Genomic DNA, 18,051 nt, shown 5'->3' on the forward strand with positions numbered 1-18,051 from the left:
TCACAGCCGGTGACTTTTTTCTATGCATTGCTGCCAGCTGAGAGCACTTTAAACTCCCATCTGAGGTATGAGAAGGCCCATGCCTCTTATCTGCACCTCCCTGAGTAAGGAAAGCAGTTGTTCAATTATTCTCTATAATTAGTGTGCTTCAGTGGGTAGGCAGGTATTAGTTATTCACAGCCTCTTTCACTCCTGCTTTTCCAGGAGTGTTTGCCTACCAGTCTTCTCCCTTCTCTGTCCTGAGGCTCTGGATGAACCTTATCTGCAAAGACCTGGGTAGTGGGTGGGCTGTTCCTAACAGTTGTGAAAAGGAGGAAGTTCAGATCAGTACAAAAATCAGTCCAGCTGATAGAAGAATGTCTTACCTAGGCTGAAAGAATTTGAGAGATGCTGTGATTGCAATAATTAATGAAATATTTAGAATAGCTTTTCCAGTTTTCGGTGGTCCCTTGAAAGGAGGCATGCAAGTCTGAGGACCTATTTTTCAGCTTCATGGGGTAGATTTAGACTAAGCTTGTATGTTCCTGTAGATATTATTGAACTTAAACCAGCAGATCATCACAACTTTAGCACTACCGTTGCTGCTGCTTTCTATGAAATGCTTGTTATAAAGTATTGCAGGATCCAAAGGGTTTCTCATCACTTGTAACTCAGGCAGGTTTGTTGTGCACCTGTGTGTGCTGTGGGGAGGGTATGTGCATACAGGATTAGCATAGTTTATCTGCATGGAGAACTTTGTGGTCTGTAAAATTCTGACAGAAAACTTAGACCCTGTTTTATGGGAATGATGATCTCCTGTGAGTGGACCAAAGGGGAATATATGACCTGTTGTTCTTGCTGATATGAGATTTTCTTGCTGAAACCTGTGTTATGAAAGAAGCTGAGTGTGAAGCTCTTGTGGTGGCTTTTTGTTTTTTAAGCAGTGAAGAAATAGTTTGTCAAAGGCTTTGTGTCCTGGTTTTGCAGTGGGCATTGTAGATGCTGCCCATTAACAGGTCAGCTTCTTTAGACTTTATCATTCAAGGTTCTTTTGTAAGCATATCAGGTATTTCATGTCAGTCATTGAGATGGTATCTTTTGAGACAACATCTGTTTAGATTAAAAATCCACTTTCCTGAGAAAAACCTTTTCTTGGAGATTTCTTTGACCAAGTACTTTGATGGGAGGCTGTCTGCTTTGGTGAAACTTGTGTTTCAGCTCGTACTGTAAAGAAAAGGATTACTGTTGGGGCAGAACAGTGATGGAAAAGCACATTGCATTTTTGCTGGCTGAGTGTACCTGAGATTAGGCGAATGAGGGTCCCAGATTTATACCTTAATGCAAGCAGACCATTCCAAAAGGAAGTAGAGCAAAAAAGAGCACTGCTGTGGATGTCAAAATGAGCAAAAGATGTTTAGTATCCAGGTTTTCTGCTAAAAAATTTATTTAAAAGGTTCATGTTACTCTTCCTTCAGCCCTGATCCCTCAATCAGTCCACTGCCTGTGTAAGGCAAAGAAGTTTGCTTGAACCTGGTGGAATTGGTGTCACTGAGGTTAAACTTCATTGTAGGATGCGTTATCTGAAACACCACCGAAGTGCATTTGTCTGTGAGCAGAGAAGCCAGATGCTTCCCAAGCATTTGGTATCTGTACCATCATCTCTGGGAAATGTCTGCATCCTCCAGGGAAGAAGCAAAGGATTCTCTTCCAACTCACACTGGTAGTCTTTTAACCACCGTGTGAGTGGCATTTCAGCTACATCAAGCTTTGACTGTGTAACTTGTTGACTTTTCCCTCTTCACCTCCACCGCCTTCTTTGAGCTTAACGTGACACTTGGGGTCAAACACAGGAATTCTTCAAGGAAGCTCTGAGGTGTTTTGCTGCCTTTTCCTTTAGAGGAGACTTGAAGCTTTTTCCAGGTTCACAAGGACACTGGCTATCTGTATTTCAAAGAGCAGCATGGAGTGGCTGTCAGGATCAAGGGCTGCTTGTTGGTTTTGGATGGAGCTTCCTGCCCGTGCTGCCCTGGCTGCCACCGGGAGAGGGAAGAAGCTGAATAAACAGGGAAACTGAAATAAACAGAAACAAAACCAAACCAAGCCCCTGCCTCGGGGCGTGGGCTCAAGTCAGTCAAGCGGACTTTCTTTTGTTAAAAGGAGGCACATAAAAGCTTTTCTGCTTTTGTTTTTGTGCCATAATGATAATTTCCATGTGTTTTTCTGTGTTATTTGATTGCTTTCAATTTCTTCTGAGGAAACTTAGTGGAAAAGCAAAAATCTGTGTTACTGCAGATGAAGGGGTTGCTTCAACCTTTTCTGCCACACATACCCCAGTTTTTAGCTGAAGTGATCAATTTCAAGTAGTCCACTTAAGCCTGCATGTTTTTCCAAGTTGCTACTCAGCTTTTAAAGATGTTATTAGACATTTTAGATTCCAGGTCAGGCTGTAAATACTCATTCTGGGGCTTCAGTACTCAGAGCCTTCCCCGGTGTTTACCATGAATGACAAACCTGCCACTGCAGTGGTGCCAACCCCTGTGGCTTTGTGGGTTCACCAAGGGAGAATAGGTGGGTTTGGGAAGCAGGAATGGCAGGAACAGGCAGGGCTGTCTCATGTAGACAGTGCAGACAGATGGGGGAGGTTTGTTTGGTTTGAATCCTGGCACTTGCTGCTGCTCTAAGTGACTCCAGGCATTTCGAAAAGAGATGGTGATGAAAAATATTTTCTTGTTTTTCCTCTAGATGGTTCATATGTGTGTAATTGCTCACAATGTTATGCTAACCCCAAAGCTTGTGCTCTTTTACTCCCCAGTTTTGGTGCAGAGCGCGGGTAGGAGCTCCTTAGGAAGTGGTTGCTCAACTGTTTTCCGCAATGCGTTCGAGTAAAAACAAGGTTCTGTTTTTAGCTTGCTTTAACTTGGAAATTCTAGTGATAAGCATTTAGCTGCACAAATCCAGTAAGAAATTAGAGGAAGAAGCAGCATAACATAGTAGAATCCCACTGAGTCATTTTTGTAAATCTCCAGAAGTGAGTAATTTCTCTAATCTGGTAGATGTGTATCACCAGTGGGGTGTAGTCCCAGAGCTCAAAAAACCTTCCCCTGTAGTTAAATGGAAATAAACCCTAACCAAGGGGTATCTTAATAAGTACACCTGAGATTGAGGTGCCTGGGTATTGTGATGCTGGGAGCTGGATGATTCCAGAACCCAACCCAGTGTAGTTTAGTAGTGTCAATTATTTTAAATTAGCAAACACGGTAACAAAACAACTTGTTCTGTTAACAAAACAACTTTGTTACCGTGTTTGCTAGTCTAAAAGAACTTGTATGTGTTTATTAGCACCAAAAAAAAATTGTAATATGTTGTCTAAAAATCCCTGTATTTAGTTACATAGTTGGTAGTTTTATCCTTCTCTGCTCATATAATTCACAAAATCTCTGTAACATGACATCAGATATAAAGTAGAAAATGTTGGTGTGTCAGGGCAGTGTGTGTTGTCTGAGGAGGTTGTAGAGGCTGTGCCATGTGCTGTTCTTGAGCTTTCTCTTCTCTTTTGTTGTACAGAGGAAATGAAACTTCAGCTGTGTTCTGAGTATTCTTTTCTTCAATTTCCAAGTAAGATCTCTGCCGGCTTCTGTATTTCATTCATCTACAAACCAGTTTCACTTTTCATTACACTTCTTAGTTACACATGGTGGTAAATTTGCATTTATTTGCTATTTGCATGTTGCATGGTATTTCCTGTTGTATATTCATCCTGTCAGAATTTACAGTGGGATTTACAGGGCTGATGCATTGTCTCACACCTAAAAATACCTCAATATATCTTTTATACAGAAAAATGCCCAAGTCTCATTTCTTTCTGTCTTGACTAATTGGCAGGCATAGGGACAGTTTAACAACAAGACCTTCAGCTTAATGAGTGGCAACTGACTTGGTCAGAAAAAATTTTTGAGTCCATATCTTTGAATTTTCACTGTCACTATTTACTTTAACAGAAGGTAGGTTATATAAAAAGAAATTACTCAGATCTATATTCTTGATGGTCAGATTTTGAGTCACTGCAAGACAACAGTCAAGCGAGGACGGATGTTTTGTATGAGAAAGCCTCGTGTTGACTCTCCAGCCTTTGGTTAAAGGATTGTGCTGGATGCTGCTGTTCTTACCTCACGTATTTGCCTCTCGGAAATCAAACAGTGGCAAACACCCAGACACTCACTTCTGTACCTCTTTTCCCACCAGGGCTGGGAAGTGAAGTAGCTGGAAGTGTTGGGAGCCACGGGGGCCTGCTTCGCCCCGAGCCTGTGCAGATGACAGAGTGCATTAGGCTGACAAACCCACACGTGTTGCGGGTCAGGCAGGCTGCCAAGAGCTCCGTGCTTGGCCAGCGGGGAGAGAACCATTAGGAATCCCAATAATCCACACATCAGTCTCTGTGTGCTGCCTGGTCAGTGGAGACCGAGCGAGTGAGCTGTGGAGAGATTGTGGGTATTAAGTGGGATGGGTAATGAAAGGCTGTGCTGGCGCTGATGTGAGAGTCTTTAAATGGAAAATGACTTTAAATGATGGTGCCAGGGCAGTTGGAGTGATTTGCTGCTGGCGCAGGATCACAGTGTAACCGGTAGTTTTCAGTGAGACTAACCACTTCTCCAGGGTGGAACACCAGAGGTGTTCGAAGAATTAAGAAGCGGGGAGAAAAGAACTCTTCACTGAATTTGCCTGCTTTCCCTCCTTGGGACTTGTACCAGACTGATGGCAATTCAGGATTTGGGTTGGGCGTGTTCATGTACGTACAAATAAACACAAGCCATGTGAGTATATGCAAAGCTGCAAAGTAGGATTCAACAGGATGAAAACAGTGGTAGGACAATAAAAATCAGCATTTAGGCTCAAGATTATCTTATCTGAGAACTTTCTTGAAAAATGATAGTTTGTCTGGACAAGTAGTTATCATTGTTAACCGCAGATCAGAAGTTGGCTCACGGAGAACTCGGAAATGTTTCTGTTGTTGTAATTAGTTATTCCTGGCTTTTTGTTGTGTAGGAGAACACTCTCTGGTAGTTTTATTTATAAAGGTAGCTGTGTTGCTGTGTTCTACATCATGCTAGGCACATACAGGTAACAGGTACTGCAAGTGGGAACCAAAGTTTAATAAGGAGCTTCTTCTAAGGCTTTCTAGAGGAAGAGCTTTCAAACTAAGTATTGTAATATTGTTTCCTGGCAAATTTTGAAACCATTTTGGTCAGTTCCTCAGGCCCAAGCGTAATAATTCTGAAAGCAAAAGTTGCAGTGCTCTGGAGCTGTGTTGTTCCCACAGTGCCTGCACAGCAGCTATCAACGGCAGCCTGATTTTCCCTGTGGCTTTCCCGGGCAGCGGCAGCGTGTGCAGGATTGCTGGAGCTGGACACCCCCAAATGTCACTGGTACATCTGTGTTCACTTATCACATTGTGTTCAGAGAACACAATGGAGAAAAAGAGCTCCTCTGAGCACATGGTGGCCTTTTGAAAACGCATGTCTGCCTGCCCCGTCCTTCAGAGCAGCTTTTATTTCTTGGCGTGTTTAGAAAAGCAAGCTGGGTTATTGAGCAGTGGGGTTTTCTCTAAACCACTGGCAGTGACCTTTTCACTGCTGATGGTGCTGGGACAGAGAGAGGTGTGAAGGAGTAGGTGAGGTACCAGTGGGACCAGCTCCCTGTGCTGCTTCCTGGGCAGTGTCTGCTCCACCTTGGAGCAGCCCTGATGTCTCTCTCAAAGTGCACGGCTGCTGCAGGCTGGGGCTTTGTCATGAAGCTGCATTCCTGGCTGTTCAAGGGCTCTTGAAATGCTTCTTTCATATGAAAGGAAATCCTATCATTGATGTTCTTTTAATAAAAAGGAGGTTTGGCTTGCTGGAAAAGCTCAAGTTTTGCTCATTTAGGTAAAGCCTGCAGTGTCTGATGTAGCTGAATTAAAATTACTGCCTTGCTCAATTGACACTTTTTTTCTTTTAGTGGCATCCCTAGAGATTTAGGGCTTATTAACTTTATTCAGAATCTGTGGTAGAAATGGTAGTTTGTAATTTTGCTTCTATCTGGACTTATTCTGGTTGGTAAATAATAGAGAAATCTTCATTTTAAAGTGTAAGGTATTCCAGTGTCATGCAAGTGTAGCAGAATTTTGCTCTGGTAAACCAGCCCACATATTTTGAGGGCACTTTGCAAGAGTTGCTTAGTAGAAATTCTTTCATTGTTTTTAAGAAAAGTCTCTCTATCCACTGGTTGGGTATTCAAGTGATTTGCATTTTTCACACAGTAAATATTATGTGCATTTAAGCACTATTCTCCAAATTCTGGACTGGTGATAGGGGATCAGCTTGAGAATTTAACTGAGGTTTTTTTTTTTTTTGATAGGGAGCATATTTTCTTGGCATCTCTTTTTTTTGTTCCTTGTTTTCCAAGTTTGGTCTCTCTCCTGGTGTGATTTTGAAGTGTGAGACTCGAGTATCCCAAAACCTGGAGGCAGATGCTCACAGATGGGACATGTCAAGCTGGATTATATGTGACAATTTCCATTATTGGTCAGGATTTCAGTGTCTGAAACAGAAATACATATATTGGCTCCAGTGATAAGGTACTTTTATAACACCAAGCCTGGTATTCCTAATTTCTAGCTTTAGTGCTAAAAACTATTATTTTCCTCATATTTTTGTTATTTGAATTTATAATACAATAACCATGAGCAGTTGCTTTGGGGAATCTACATGTTAAATTTTTGTCAGATTCATTTATCCCCTCATGCTGCCCAAGTGCACTTTGTTACCAGAAAGTCTTGAGCCAGTGTGCTTTTCTCAGTATTACATGTAACTTAATAAACAGTTAAATAAGAAGTATTTTAAGTAATTGTTTTTGTAGCAAATGTGTGTATTTTATTATATGCATCTTGATTGCTGCCAGCTTTATGAACGGTTTTCAAATTTTTGCTAGTGAGAGCAGCTTATTTTTGTCAAGCAAGTAAAATGGCCTTAGTTTTATCATCATTCTGGTGCTTGTATGCAAGTAAATTTTGTGCTGAGATCAGTGGTTTTCCATAACAACTTTGTAAGTCCCTGTAAATCATGGAACATTTGGTATTTTGCAGTCAGGTATGGCCATAGATGAAAACACCAGAAGCAGCTGCATGATAAATTCTCCTCTTTGGGAGTGCGAAGTAGCGATTGGAATTTTCAGTGATGGATTAAACTGAAGCTCCAAGTGGATCTGTGATGGGTCAATAGCACAAGCAGGGCAGTTGCAGTAAGTTTCCAGAAATTGAGCTTGTGCAGCACAACATAGAACTAAAAATATTGGTGACCAAGGAAATTGGCATACCTAAGTGGAATGATTTTGGAATCTCAAGGCCATCTTTTCAAGTTTGGGCTTGGGATGATCTTTATGTTTCCAGTTGCATCTCATTTCAGTTGTGTTTTGTGTTTTTATTCACACAATTTTTCTGTTGCTGTAGTTCTTCTTCTCTGTACATGCAATAAATGAATAGGAAGCAATGCTCTTTGTGGAATGCATAGGCCTGGACCAAACCACTGCTGGTGGTAGAGGGCAAGAAGGAGAGTTGTAAAGTTGTTTTTATTCAGCTGGAATTTAGGGTGATGTTGCAATTGGAAATTGATGCCATTTTAATCTATTACATATTGTGAGTTTTGTTTTAAACAGAAGAGATGTATTGTGCTGTATTTTCTTAATTTATGATTTTTTTTTTTAAACAGACCATTAAAAAATCTTAATAGAAACTTTTTTTTTTTTAAAGTAAAATAATGGAGCAAGAAATCATCTGAAAAACTGTATTTCTGGCTATGTACTTTAGTCTTACAGAGTCACAGAATCCTGGAATGGTTTGGGTGGGAAGATACCTTAAAGGTCATCTTGTTCCACCCCCCTGCCATGGGCAGGGACACCTTTCACTAGGCCAGGTTGCTTAAAGCCTTGTCCAACTTGGCCTTGAACACTCCCAGGGAGGGAATATTTTGTATATAGTCATGAATCAGAAGTAGTAATTTTATAGTATTTGTAAGCATAATGAAGTTGTGATCACTTGGACAGTTCTGCTTCCCCATCAAACAAGACAAAAATGATGTTAAAACATGGTAAATTTGGTGTTTTGCCAATTCTTTACTAATTTTATACTTATTTAATTAAGGGTGTTAAATCCCTTATTTAAGGAAATGTTACTTTTTAAATGAAAGCAGAAAAAGCTATTTCACACATTTCCCCACTCTAGTCCTTAAAAGATATTCCTGTTGGAAGTTAATTCCAGCAGATGAGCACAGAACAATCCTTAGTTAGAGTACACAGCTCTTCAGCACTGTCTTGCTGGGTGTGGTGTGTGAATTTATTTATTTATACACACCCAGAGCTCCTGCACTGCCCAGTGACAGGGAGCTGTGGGGGCTGCAGCTTCAGGGGTGAGCTGGGACTGGCTGGGGCCATCCAAGTAAGTGTTTTCCAGGGATTTGGACTAGTCAGAGATGTGGGATGAGCCTCTGCTGGGCAGCCTCGGGGCTTTCGCTGGCACTCATTAGTACAGATTAGATATGAAATAATCTGCTTAGATGGGTGCTGCAGGTGAGCAGGCAGGTGAGGCTGCCAGCACAGACTGTGCTTCCAGGCAGGCTTTTCCTCTGAAAGGAAGAGCAGCAGTCTTTCTTCCAGAACTTCAGTGTGACTTTTGTTTTGCCTCCTGCAGACACAGTAAGTTAAATTTCACGGTATTAGCGCTTAAGTAAACGTCAGGCTCTGTTCCAATAACTGATGCTCAGCATTGTTACTCATCATCACTGCTATTTGCAATCCTCACTCCAGTAGCAAAGAAGCCTGAAGAACGACTTCTGTTTAACTCTTGCTTTTGGCTCTCTGTTCTCCAGTGTACAGAAGCTGCTGTTTGCTGCTGTCTTGAAACTGCTTGGTATCAGGAACCCTCCAGAGAGGATTTAACACAGGGTTAACCCTCCACAGGATAAACCTGTGCTCCAAAGCACATGCACCATACAGTGTTAGCTATCTCTTTTTAAATGATTTTATAGTGTTGTGTGATAGGCATGGGCAAGGAGCAGAGCCCATGGGATTTGGTAGAACAGACCCAGGTTTGTGGTCACTCAGGTTCAGCCCTTTTTAACCAGAAAGCCCACTCTGTGATTTATCAATTTCCCAGTGGGGAAAAAAACCCAAAACAAACCAAAAGAGAGGCCAAATGCTTGCAAAAATGCAAACAATGATGCTTCTCTGCTGAAAGTTTTCCAACAAAATCCCAAAGAGCCCCATTTTCTGGCTCAGGGCTCCTTTCTTGCTGGCTGCCCACCAGGTCTAAGTCCAGCTGTGCAGGAAGCACCATATAAGATGTTCCTTAATTTGATAGGAGGTGAATGGTCCAGATTTACTTTCATGTTTGCATTTTGTTTGCAGTTTCTAGTTCTGTACTGTGTTAGAGTGGGTGTTTTGAGGAGTTATGTGACTACTTCCTTTTGGGGTGGCAAAATTCTGGTCAAACTGCTTCCAAAAACATCTTACAGCCCTGACTTCAGATTTTTGTACTGAGATTATATGGAACAATGTATATTAAAAAAGAACTGGAAAAGTACTGAAAAACTTATTACACTGTACTGATGAGCAGTCATAGTGGAATCGTTTATACAGAAGTTTTGGGACTCTCTTAGAGCTGTTTTTGCATGTTTTCATTAAAAAAAAATCAGAAACGTGAGCTGCAGAATCTGTGCAGTGACAGCTCTGGGAATAAACCTCTTTTGTTTATACACTTTGATTTGTAAACATGCCCAAATATTTTTTAAAAAGTAGTGCTGAGGCTCCTGTAACAAGCAAGAATGGAGTATTTTTTTTACAGGCATCATTCAGAGTCTCAACTCTCCTCTGGTGGCACTTCCCAGCAGCCAGGAATGCCTGTCCTGTTCTGTATGTGCCAGTGGCAGCTTTCATTTCATTTAATAACGTTCTCATTCTTATTTGAGTCAAAAGAAAATTGAGAAAAATAGAAGAAAAGCAGGTTTTCACTCAAAAAGGCAAAGAACTGGCAGCTTTGTGTGAGCCCAGTAAATATTAACTACTGAAAATAATTTGGAACTTTTTAAAGTTTACAAACATAAGTATGGGATGGTGTGGGGGAATATTGAACAATCTGAGAAGTGACCTGAAGTCTAAAAACTTCTGGTGGAGAAACAAAAAGTTTAAAACACTCTTCTGAAATGTGAAACAGCTCAAGGTTTGTAGTCATGGTCAGGAATAGTTATCAGCAAAACTGAGGCTTCTTTATCTCTGTTGCCTGTTCTTTACTCTTCCAAGGAGGTGGAAGACAGGGACTGGATGGTCAAGGAGAACTGAACATTTGAACAGATTTTGGAGGTGGCTGTACACTTTCAAATGTACTTAGTTTATTTTGTGACAAATGGTTGCTTTCTTTATGTGAAGCTGTTGTTTCTTTCACATTTTTTCTAGACTATTCAGACTTATACTCTGAGTCTTGTTGCTGTGCCCATCACCTGGATGTTCCTTAGATGGACTTCTGTATTATTAAATGTCTGTCTTCTAAACAAAAACACAGTGCTAGCACATCAGTGTTAAAGGAAAATCTGTTCTTCCACCAAGATATTGCTCAGTCACATATTTCTAATCTACTGTTGTTACTGTTGCTTTGTTTCCTGGGTCTCGTGGAGAACTGGAGATAAATGCATACAGCTTCCATACTACTTGCAGTTCTACTCTGAGGACAATGTGTCCGTTCATCCTTGTTCTTGTCGCTAAAAAGGACCCTGTGGTCATCACAAATGAGCTGGAAAATATTCATGTAGGAATGGGGGCTCACCCCATCATGTTTGCAGCTTAATTTCTCCAAAGCTTTGGTTCTTCTGGATGTAAAATTCTTTTGAGGAGATGTTAATTCAGCTTGTGCTCATGGGTTAGTTTCTAATCCTGCTTCATGCTCAGAAGGATGCTTGTTGTATAAGTGTTTTGGCACTAACTGTTTCATAAACACTGTAAATACTTTTAGTCTTGTTTTCTTGTTTTTCTTTGAGCAAAGATATATTCATGTGTGACTGGGGTTATTAAAATAATCATGTACTTCACACTGCACAGTGCATGAAACACATTTTCTCAAAGCACGGCGGAGCCGCGCAGAGGTCGGCTGGTATCACCGCGTGCATCAAAGCCAGAACAGCATGAAATTATCCAAATCCTCCCTACTTCACGTTACATGAGGCTTTTGACTCTGAAATCCCACTCGATGCCGCTTTCATTCTTCTGATAACATAGTTGTAGGGAAGTCAGAGCAGTTGTAATTAGATCCATGTTCCTGGGGATTGCCGGGTCCCTCCAGGTCTGTGGTGCTGCAGGGATAAAGCCCAGTCACTTCCCTGTTCTGTGGTGTCTGCAGGAGACAGGTGCCTTCCCTTTTCTCAAGGCAGCATGGCCAGAGAAATCCCAAACAGATACAGAAATTAGTCACATGAAAAATGAGGTGCAGCTTATCCTCCTATATCCCTCTTGAAATCCAGGACTGAGTAACTCCCGTGTTGGATGTGTGGTGATTTGTGCTGCTGCACTCCTGAGCCTGCTTGCAGGGGTTATGACTGGAGCAGCAGAATTCCTTGGTGTCCATGCTCCTGGATTTGGTTCTGAGGCATGCTTTAAAGGAAATGCAAGTAGTGAAGCACTACTTACCAGAACCTTAAAGTTACACTTCACTTTTTAATTTATTAAAAGAGAACAGCAGTGTAGGTAGTGAGCCCTTCAGAAAAGTCGTGCATTTATTCCACTTCCCATGAGTGAAACATCCCAGTGTCACTTCACTTGGCAATCTGAGGGTACAATATTTGCATATAGTATATATATAGATATATATGTATATATGCATATATTTTATATTTGCAGGCACAGTGTTTCTGTGAAGTCTGTTACTAAAAAGTAATAAAGATTATTTGTGTGCATCATTTACTGGAGTTGATGGTGAAGAGACCCAGGTGCCACAGCCATTCTTAGAGCAGACAAATACATTTCAGCTTTTTCATGCAGCAGCGTGTCCTTGCTGCAGAGGTCATGAGTTGTTGTGCAAATGTCTGCTCCTGGGATGTAAACTACAGTTCAGTTAATGTGAAACAATTTATTTGTCTGTACATAACTTTGAAAGCACAGTTTAATTTTGTTTAATTTCTCTTAGAGGGGGAGAAGACAATCCTCTTCATGTTGTAAAAAGAAAAATTATGTGGATTTGTTTGTCACATCAGTGTTGGATCTTTACTCAGGCTGTCACCTAAATTAGGGGAAAATTGCTCAAGCAAAGCAAAACTTTGCTATCATAAAGAAGTTCAAGTAGGAGAGAACACACTTATTTCAGATACTTGCATTGAAAATTCAAGAACTAAGTCTAACACTAAGTATTGCATCTCTTCGGATAATTTTTGGGAAGTTGAGGCTTTTTAGCTGATCTGAGGCTTTTTTTAGTGATCTGTGAGTGGTGTTGATACTTCCAACCTTCTGTTAGGTTATAACGTAGTTGTTCCTTAAGCATGAGTGCTGGTTAAGAAGCCTGAAGAGGCTGAGCTAGGGTTTGATTTTTGCCACTTAGGTGTATTCTCTGTGTACCTGAACACTTGAATGTTGCAGAAAGCAAACTGATTAGAAGATTTTGGGATAAGAAATGGTTAATACTTGTTTCTGTAGCTGCTTATTCTTAAAAATAAAGTTTAAAAGTAGTTGCAACTTTCTGTTCAGATTGTTCTGCCTAAGTGATAACTACTTTAATATAACAGAGGTGTATTTGGGTTGAAGCATTCACTTTGGAGGTGGCCAAATAAATGATTTTTGGTAGGCAGGGAAACTTGGAGTAAATTTTGGATGTTGCAGCTGCTTTGCTCAATTGTGGTTCCTATGGTTATAGTTTGCTGTGGTTAAAAATGTGCTACTCAACTTGCTTTGCTTGGCTTTTTAGTAAAGGGCTTTTAACCAGTGTGTCCTGGCTGTACTGGCAGTGTGGGCCTTACTTAAAGGATTTTATTACTGCTATAATTATTACTATTACTATGCCAGTTACTTAAATTACCTGGTTTTTACCCTTTTCCTAAGCTTGCTGCTGGCATGGGTGAAACAGTCAGATTAGGAACTGGAACGTTGTTGGGTTATTTGCATTATTTAAAAAAAAAAATCTGTTCTAGTAGTGCAGCAGACCTTGAAAGATACTCAGTGTTGACTCAAGTCTCAGCAGCTTTGTGCTGCCTCCCTCATGGCAGGAGCAAACCCATGGGCAGGGCTGGTTCTCCTTCTCACAGGACTCTGGCTGCTTCCTGCTTTCTTCCCTTCCAGTTTTGGCTTTGCCTTCACCAGCAAACCATCCTGGTGGCTAAGAGGGAATATGTAAATATGGATTTTGGAGAAACTGTGCTGGTTAGGTCAGTGACTGGCTAGAAAATGATCAAATTTAATAAATGCACAGGTACAGATAAGGGGCAGTGTCTCCACAGGAGTGCTTTAAGGCTGGTCCTTTTGCCATTCCAGCCTTCTCTAGGGAAATAGTGGGACATACTTATGTAGGTTTGGTTTTTATTTTAATTTGCATTTTAAAATTTGTATCTCTCTGCAAGCAGTACAGCACTCCTGCAACAGGAAGGGCAGCTGCACAGGCTGGGCACATGGCTTGGAAATCACATCACAAGGATCACATCAGAGTTGTGTAAAGTGGGAAAACCTCTCAGATTCATGAATTGGGATTTCCCATGAATGGTTCAGGTTTCTGACTTAGCTGGTTGTGTAAACAGCAAATAACAGTAAGTCTGGGCAGAAGTGGCAGCTTCAAGCAGTGAGTTAATCATGCATAATCATGCAGGGAGATGGTATCTGCCCTCTCTTTGAAGATTTCTTGACATTTTATCTTTTTTTTTAGTAGGCGGTGATCAGGTTGCTTGACACAAGTTACTGTTGTCAGCTTTTAGTGTGGTTGCATCAATCTGAAAATCTTTTCCATGTAACCAAACCACTTCTTTTTACGTGTTTCTTCTCAGTCATACACACAGAAATTGCTGTGAACTGGATTTCAAGGATGCTAAATATCTTCACTGTTGTGTGGAACAGGTAACTGCTTGATCTGATCTACAAATGTTCCAGTATCACAGTTAGTTAAGGCTGAACACCAGATCATTGTTCACTCAGATGTGTATGCAGACTGTAGCATCACCTGAGTTACAGTTTCTGTGTTGGGTAAAAAGTCCAAATGCCAAACGTGTTGAGATGGGTCAGGGGCCTGATTTCAGCATGTTGCATAGACTTTATAATAATCTGTGGTAGAAAAATTAAATACTTGGGTATATCTGGCTTTAGTAAAAACATGTTGGTACCATTATACAGGAAACCAGTACCACGAGAGGCTTAGCAGATACTTGGATTTTCCCATGACAGGGAGTAGAAATTCTCTGGGAGTTCCCTTGCATGTATAATCTTTCAATGCAAATGTTATATGTGAGCAATTAATGTTTTATACTTTTTTCCAACACATTACACCCCTAAGTAGGTGCTTGAAACCTCTCTGGATGTTTGTAGTAAAAGCTGGGTGCAGGTACAGAGCCCTGCAGCACAAACCCCTGGGGTTCTGTGTGCCAGCTGTAGAGCTGATGGTACTTGGTGCAGCTTCCACTGGCAATCTGTTGTGGTCTGATCTTTGTGCAAAATTTGAATTGTATTTATGAACAATTTAACAGCTCTGGACAAGCCTGGGCAACTGTTGCAATTAGTATTTAGTTTATTATGGACGACTAAGGGAGTTGATTACCTGTTTTTGTTCCTCTCCCACGAGCTGTGTTCACAGGGAGCATAGATCTTTCTGGAGTGTTGAAGAATTCAAACTGATCATGAATAGCCAAAATATTCAGAGTATAAATTGCTTTGTGATATGCCAGGGGGGGAAAGTTTTTTGGGTTGTCAAGAGAGAACATTAGAGTTTGGATGAGGAATGCAGGAGAGACAAAGGTACCAATTCCTGGGGGATATGAGGATCAATAACCAAGATATTGGTTACATGCAAAGCTCCTCTCTGTGTCAGCCATAACTTGCAGTGGAAGCAGCCTTTGAAAGGCAGCTTGCTTGTGTTTTTTGTCTGAGCACACTGGGGATGGGACAATGGTGTGAGGACGGTGTGTCGGAGGCTGGCACGGCTGTTCCCAGTGCCAGTGTGAATGCCCACTTGTCTCCTGTGCTCCTGCCAGCCTGGCCCTCGGGACAAAGTCATCTCAGTTACCTTCTCTTGTTCTTTGTTATTTGTGCAAGGTTTGCTGCTGCTGACCCAGAAGTTTATTTGAGAAATTAAACTGAAGGTTATGAAGGAGGCTGACGTTTATCAGGAAACTTCTTTTTGTCACATTCTGTTCCTTTTCTTAAAGTGTATGGCTGGCAGCTTCTTGAAAGCTGATTTTTCACTATTGTCCCCCCCAAAATTGGCTGTGATTTCATGACATAGATGAAGAAAGGGAGCATTATACTTAATAATGTTAGATGCTAAAACCTGATGAAACAGCAGTTCAGAGTATTTCTTTCTTTTAACATTTCTGTCTTGTTTGGTAACAGCAGTAGTACTTCACATCAAATAAGGACATCCATTTGGTTCTTTAAGTGGAGTGTTCTTCCCTGGTTGCTGAAATAAATCTTCATACTGCTCTCAGTGTAGTTATTTTTACTGTGTAAGACTGACTGTAGATCTCTCTTTTCATTGTCATTATAGAAAACCTAGAATAAACTCTCAGTTGGTGGCACAACAAGTTGCCCAGCAATATGCAACCCCACCACCACCTAAGAAGGAGAAGAAGGAGAAAGTGGAAAAACAAGACAAAGAAAAACCTGACAAAGAGAAGGAAATTAGTCCAAGTGTTACAAAGAAGAACACTAACAAGAAGACTAAGTAAGTTTGAAGGATGCAGTATTAAATGTGATGTGATTTCTGTAGCACTGTGCATTGGTTAATTGTGCAGTTAAACCAACATCGTAATCTCCCTCTTCCCTCCAATTCTCACAGACCAAAGTCAGATATTGTGAAAGATCCTCCTAGTGAAGCAAACAGCATACAGTCTGGGAATACTACAACAAAGACCAGCGACTCAAATCACACTTCAAGGTAACTCTAAACTAAAGTTGAGCCTGTGGTATCTGGGAACTGTGTTAAAAAGCAAACGCTTCTTTTTTTCATGTATGAGCACTTGAACACTTTGCTACTGAGGACAGATTCAGGCTTTGGAAATAGTAACTCTGTTGTCCATTCTGTTTTCATTTATCTGCTAAAATAATTGTATTGTCAGTTGGGTAGTAATGCTTTTTACCGTAGACACAGTGGGGGAAAAACATTAACCAGCAATCGTATCAAATTCTTATCATCACTCGATAGCAGTAACAAAGGTTACTTTTTTACTTCCTTATCCGTAATTCAGTCACTGTAATTGTCAAGATAATTTTCCAAGTATACAGGAACTAAGCATACATGAGCAGATTTGCTGGGATCTTGCTATCAACAAAAAGCACAAATGGCTGGTTTGATATTTGTCTAAGTTTGAAATGAGCGTATGGAGAGAGGTTTATTCCTAGTCTTGCCTATACTGTTCTTCCATTTTTTTAAAATCAAAAATTCAGCATCACAGAACAGTTTTTGTATTATTGAACTTGAGAGCTACAAGAGGCAGCACTGAACTGGGTCCTTTGCCTGTGTGGGCAGTATAAGAATTGCATCTGTCTTTAAAACGTGCTGTAATAGGTGTTTTGTAGTGAAGCCACATGACCTGAGGCAGTATTAGCTGCAAACACTTGTAAAGCACATGGGAAATATGGTTGGCATTGCTGATGGCATTCAAGTTGGCAAGGTGTGACAGCAGGAAACTCATATCTTGGAAGTTTTTCAATTATAGCATGAAAATCTTTAAAAAGAGGGAATATCCTTTGCACAGTAACCCACTGGAATGTGGTGAGGGCAGTGTGAAATTTGCTGTGCTACAAGACTGAGCTGTTTGCAGAGACTGCTGTTAACTCTTCCTCAGCCCCCAAAGAGAGAAGCGTCCGTTCCTGATTTGATTACAGAGAGGCAGCTTTATTGCAATGACTCTTTTGTTGTCCTGTTCTTCTTTAAACTGTACTTATTTTGAGACTTAGGATGCAGGAAACTTGATGTACTCGACTAAAGACATAATATTAAATTGAGAGATTACATCAAATAATTGTTTTTACTCATTAAAGGAGTCACTCTGTCTACTGCAAAGTCTTTTAGTCCGTGTTTTGTGGCAAGCTTTTGCCAGGCCTAATTAAGCCTTAATAGTACCAGGTCTAGCTGGGTATTTTTAAAGGATACCTCATCTCCTTTACTACTTAAACTGTCTTTTAAGGGTTTTATTTAGTGGAACTTTTCTTGCAATTCACTGTTCTCAGGAGTGCTGTCAAGAGCCTTTCTCTGATTTTTACAGAATGCTAAGTTTTTTTCATGCCCAGATTGCTTAACAGTTTTTCTGGGTTTTTTTTGTAAATTGTCTTTTAGGGCTCTCTGGATTTTTAAGAAATCTTGTTTAAATTTCTTGGATACCATGCCTGTTTCTGACAATATGTCTTGGTTTATACCATGCCTTCCTGTGTACTTTCAGATTGAATGTTTTGAAACACTTCACTTATTTGGCTATAAAACCCTTTTGCTATAAACCTGAAGCATCAGGGTGTTTAATTTTGCAAAATAACATGAGTGGGCCAATCCCTTTCTTCTATAAGAAGCAAAAATTGTATGCATGTGCTGAAGAGATTGGTGGTTTCCATCTGTGCTTAATCAACTCTTTGTACAGGGGAAACCCTGAAAACCTCCCAGAGAAATGGTTGGGAGGCTCAGTTCTAAAAGTGATAATGTGAATGTTTGTGAGTGGGACTGTGGGGAAATCCTGTACCTCAGCCCTTCTTCCCACATCCCTTCCATGTTACTTTGTCCTGGCATTTAAAGATGCATGGGCAGTTCCATTATTTCTTTTTTTTTAAGCTAATTACTAACTCTCAGAGCTGCCTTTTAACAAGCAATAGCCAGAGCTCGCATCC

General features: G+C 40.7%; 1 protein-coding gene across 1 annotated transcript in view; it reads left to right on the top strand.

Annotated features, from left to right (window-relative positions):
• Positions 1–18,051, top strand: part of RYBP (RING1 and YY1 binding protein) — a 41,943-nt gene that overhangs the window by 17,917 nt on the left and 5,975 nt on the right. The window contains exons 3-4 of the mRNA XM_053989124.1: positions 15,722–15,898; positions 16,013–16,111. Of these exons, the coding sequence (XP_053845099.1) occupies positions 15,722–15,898; positions 16,013–16,111 (276 nt within the window). The remainder of the gene's footprint in view (positions 1–15,721; positions 15,899–16,012; positions 16,112–18,051) is intronic.

This window comes from Vidua macroura, chromosome 13, assembly GCF_024509145.1.
Source record: "Vidua macroura isolate BioBank_ID:100142 chromosome 13, ASM2450914v1, whole genome shotgun sequence".
Lineage (NCBI taxonomy): Eukaryota > Metazoa > Chordata > Aves > Passeriformes > Viduidae > Vidua > Vidua macroura.